Genomic DNA, 4,052 nt, shown 5'->3' with positions numbered 1-4,052 from the left:
TTGAGAGGGGTAAAGAATAATTATTCCTTATCCAAGCTCACGAATCTAGTTTTTTCAACCGGCATGACGTCATCTTCGTTGATCATTCCCTAGAAAGTCAGGACTCCTAAAATTGTGGACATAACTGTCAAGATCTTAATAAACACTGCAAGTTTCTGCCAAAATAATAATAAAAAAACCCTAAAAGGTGTACTAGGAAGCAAGGGCTGGACACCTGGACCATCATACATGGAGGAGGGGGTACAAGATAAACCATAGAAACACAAGGGCAGAGTGGATTGGAGAAAGCAGAGGAAGGCAGGGAAGCTCGGGATCTCACTCCAAGCAGCGCCACACGATGGCACCAAACCCCCAGCCCACCATATCCCACCCTCCCGCCACAACTCCTCTCCGCTGACTCCCCACCACTTGCCGCCCACCGGACCGGACCCAGGGACCGACCATGGCCGCCGAGGTGGTGGCGCTCTCGCCGGCCTCCCGCCTGCCCTCCCTCTCATCCAGGCCTAATGCTCTATCCGCCTCCTCCTCCCGTCCCCGAGCACCTCGCGGCGCCCGTGCCCCCAGGTCACCGCCGGCGCTCGCCTTCTCGACGTCGCACCGGCGCCAAGCGCTCCTCCTGCTCCGGCCCCGCGCCACCGAGCAGCAAGGTCAGGTGCAGCAGCAGGAGGACGACGTGGTGGACGGCAACGTGCTCCCCTACTGCAGCATCGACGGCAAGAAGAAGAAGACCATCGGGGAGATGGAGCAGGAGTTCCTACGAGCCCTGCAGGTACGTGCCAACAGCTGATTCAAGCTCTTCACGCTTCGATCGATTATTACTCTCTGCTTGCTTCTCCTCCACACGTACTCTTCTTGTTGCAGTCCTTCTACTACGACCAGAAGGCCATCATGTCCAACGAGGAGTTCGACAACCTCAAGGAGGAGCTCATGTGGGAAGGCAGCAGCGTCGTCATGCTAAGTACGCCGCCCTGACATACTGAATTTGCACCTAGAACTGGTGGTGACCATTTTCCTGCTGTTTTCAGGCGCCGATGAGCAGAGGCTGCTGGAAGCCTCCATGGCCTACATCGCCGGCAACCCCATCATGTCCGACGTCGAGTTCGATGAACTCAAGCTCAGACTCAAGGTACCGTACATACCTGCTGCTTAGGCTCTGCTTCCATAGCACTCTCAACACTTGGCAAAACAGAGGACATGCTAGAGATAATGCAGTTAATGTTTGAACTTTGAACATATATATACACTCTCACTAGTATATATATGTTTGTTTTCGTGATTGGTCTTTCTCTTCTGCATTTTGCCTTTGCTAGCAAGATGGAAGCGACATAGTGACGGAAGGCCCCAGGTGCAGTCTACGGAGTCGGAAGGTAAGCGATGATCAAAAACTGTACAACACAGATAATATGTTGTAACATTTCCATTCTGATATATGCTTGCATTGATTCAAATTCAAGTAACTCACGTCGGTTTGTATCGATGGATACTGAAAACCCCCATTGCCATGTGAAACATGTCTGAATTTAGTGAGCAAACCAACCTTACAACCTATGACAAGCTCTGAAACTAAACCACCAAAAATGCTGCAGCAATTTTTCATCGACTTCGGAATTCGTATTTGGTTAAATGTAACCGCAGGCCCCTTTTTTGCTGTACTCTGACCATGTACAAAACGTGGCATAGGTTTACAGCGACCTCACCGTTGACTACTTGAAGATGTTCCTGCTGAATGTTCCAGCGACTATTGTTGCTCTAGGACTGTGAGTTCATTCGCATTCTTTCCTGAAAGGGTTTACTGCATATGTAGTGTGTTCATTCAAGTTGGATTGAAACTGATTGCAACAGAGGCTTCTTCTGTCATTTTAAGCACTGATACTGGATGAGTTATGCTAATCATAGCTAACGTTGATTTTTAAATTTACATTTAGGTTCTTCTTCATTGATGAGCTGACTGGCTTTGAGGTCAATGTATTCCAGGTTAGTAAATATTTACTAATTTACATGCCCTACTCAATATTGCACTCACCGAAACATCCGTCACCAGATATGCGACCCATATTTTGCCATCATCTTTTTTGAATTTTTCCCTAATTGTTTTGCCTTATTCATGAACAATGAAGTTTCCAGAGCCCTTCGGCTTCATATTCACATATTTTGCCGCTTTGCCTCTGATATTGGTCACGGCGCAAGTGGTGACCAAGGCCATTATAAATGATGTCTTAATCCTGAAGGTTTGTTACACCCATTCCCCGTGTATCACAATTTGATGTATATATTCAGGTTGAGAGAAAACTTAGTTTTTTATGCCGTCTAGGGACCTTGTCCGAATTGCGGTACTGAAAATCTTTCCTTCTACGGGACAATACTGTCGATCGAGAGCGGCGGTGCGACGAACAACGTGAAGTGCGCAAAGTATGTTAATTCCTTTGACTATCACAGCTGATGTTAATTCTGAATTACTAGCATGCTTTCTAGCCAATGTTTTTCTTAGAGTTTTGTCTAGCCGATGTTTATATTGATGTAATGTCTTCTTTCTTCCCAGTTGCAAAACCGTGATGGTATACGACTCAAAAACTCGGCTGATCACACTCCCTGATTAGTTTTGTGGAAGGTATGTGTCGCTGTATCAGTTTTGTGGAAGCATATCTTGTCACTTCTCATGATTGGCAGATTGGTGTGACTTTTACTCGCCTGTAATTTGCTCTGCATTTCTGTAAGGTTCATTATGGAAGAAGAAAAATAGAATGTGAAATTTGATTATATTCATACCATATCCACCATAAGTCATGCAGATATATAAGTACTTATATTGGGACACAGCTGTTCTAATCCCGAGTTCATGCGAGCTCGGGTGGAGATTTAAATTTTAAAAAAGGAAAAAAAAAATATTTTTTATTTTTTTGTGTGAACATTTACAAATGTTTGTTGGCTTGCAAAATTTCATCGCCATATGATAATCGTGGAAAAAAAATCGATGCTCCAAAATGTTATTTTCAAACTCATTATGGAGCAGCGATTTTTTTTTTGGCCACATTTTCGATAAATGTCATTTCATGATAAAATTTTGCTAACTTTGAAAATATTTGTTAATGTTTCTAAAAAAAAATTCAGAACATTTTGTATTTCTTTTCAATTTTTTTAGATTTTACTGTTCATCCGAGCTCACATGAGCTCGGGCTGAGAACAACACTTTCGCTTATATTTTTACTTTTATGCAACTTTGATGCAAATAGTGGCACTTTTTCATTACCAGGTAGGAGCAACGAGATGGAGAGTTGGCCTTTCATGTTTGGTAATTAAGCAAGCAAATGGAATTGTCAAGTCTGCAACGAACTGCTTGCTGCTTCTGTGTTGTAGTATGATTTTCTGTAGATATCTACCTGCAATTGTACCTGATTGGCATGAATGAAACTGCATGTATAGAAAACCTAGATGGTTGTGAGCCTATGACATTAAACCGGCGTATATATGCACTCCATGTCAATTGTCATGCGCCATGATAAAAGACAAAAAAGAGAAATAAGCGATTACATTCGCCACCGGACCAAGTGACACGGGTTTCGATCCACTGCGCAAGTGACAAAGCTTCCTCTATATTTTTGCCCATTGCGCAAGCGATAGCTTTTTGTAAAGGGGAAGTGATAGCTTTTCTTATCCATACTACTGTCGATCGAGAGCGGTGGTTTGTCACTAGTGGGGACAGGGCATATAGTCCCGGCCCGTAAGGGGCTTTAGTCCCGGTTCAACAATCGGGACCAAAGGGGCGGGACTAAAGGCCTAACCTTTAGTCCCGGCCCTGTTCCAAGCCGGGACCAAATGTGCTCCACGTGGGTGCCTCGGAGCGTCCTCGGGGGCAGGCCCTTTAGTCCCAGGTCTTTACACGGACCGGGACTAAAGAGTTTCAGATTTTGTTTATTTTTGGGTTTTAGGGTTTTAGGGTTTAGGTGTTCGGGAGATTAACGTGATGCCTCGTTTGGTGTTCGGGAATTAGTTTTCATATAATTCTAAATAGAAATAATTATGCATATATATATAAGATTAACTTATCTTACAAG

At 44.2% G+C, this 4,052-nt stretch overlaps 1 protein-coding gene across 1 annotated transcript; it reads left to right on the top strand.

The window, feature by feature from the left end:
• Positions 1-275: 275 nt before the first annotated feature.
• On the top strand, positions 276-3,487 carry LOC123395217 (PGR5-like protein 1A, chloroplastic). The gene is made up of 10 exons (XM_045090168.1): positions 276-769; positions 862-958; positions 1,026-1,126; positions 1,311-1,367; positions 1,681-1,757; positions 1,926-1,974; positions 2,118-2,228; positions 2,312-2,409; positions 2,540-2,608; positions 3,251-3,487. Exons 1-9 carry the CDS (start codon positions 443-445, stop codon positions 2,595-2,597), a joined length of 975 nt encoding a protein of 324 aa, XP_044946103.1. The 5' UTR covers positions 276-442; the 3' UTR covers positions 2,598-2,608; positions 3,251-3,487.
• Positions 3,488-4,052: the final 565 nt, after the last annotated feature.

The sequence above is a fragment of the Hordeum vulgare genome, chromosome 5H (genome assembly GCF_904849725.1).
Source record: "Hordeum vulgare subsp. vulgare chromosome 5H, MorexV3_pseudomolecules_assembly, whole genome shotgun sequence".
NCBI lineage: Eukaryota > Viridiplantae > Streptophyta > Magnoliopsida > Poales > Poaceae > Hordeum > Hordeum vulgare.
This window is presented reverse-complemented; position numbering and strand designations above follow the sequence as displayed.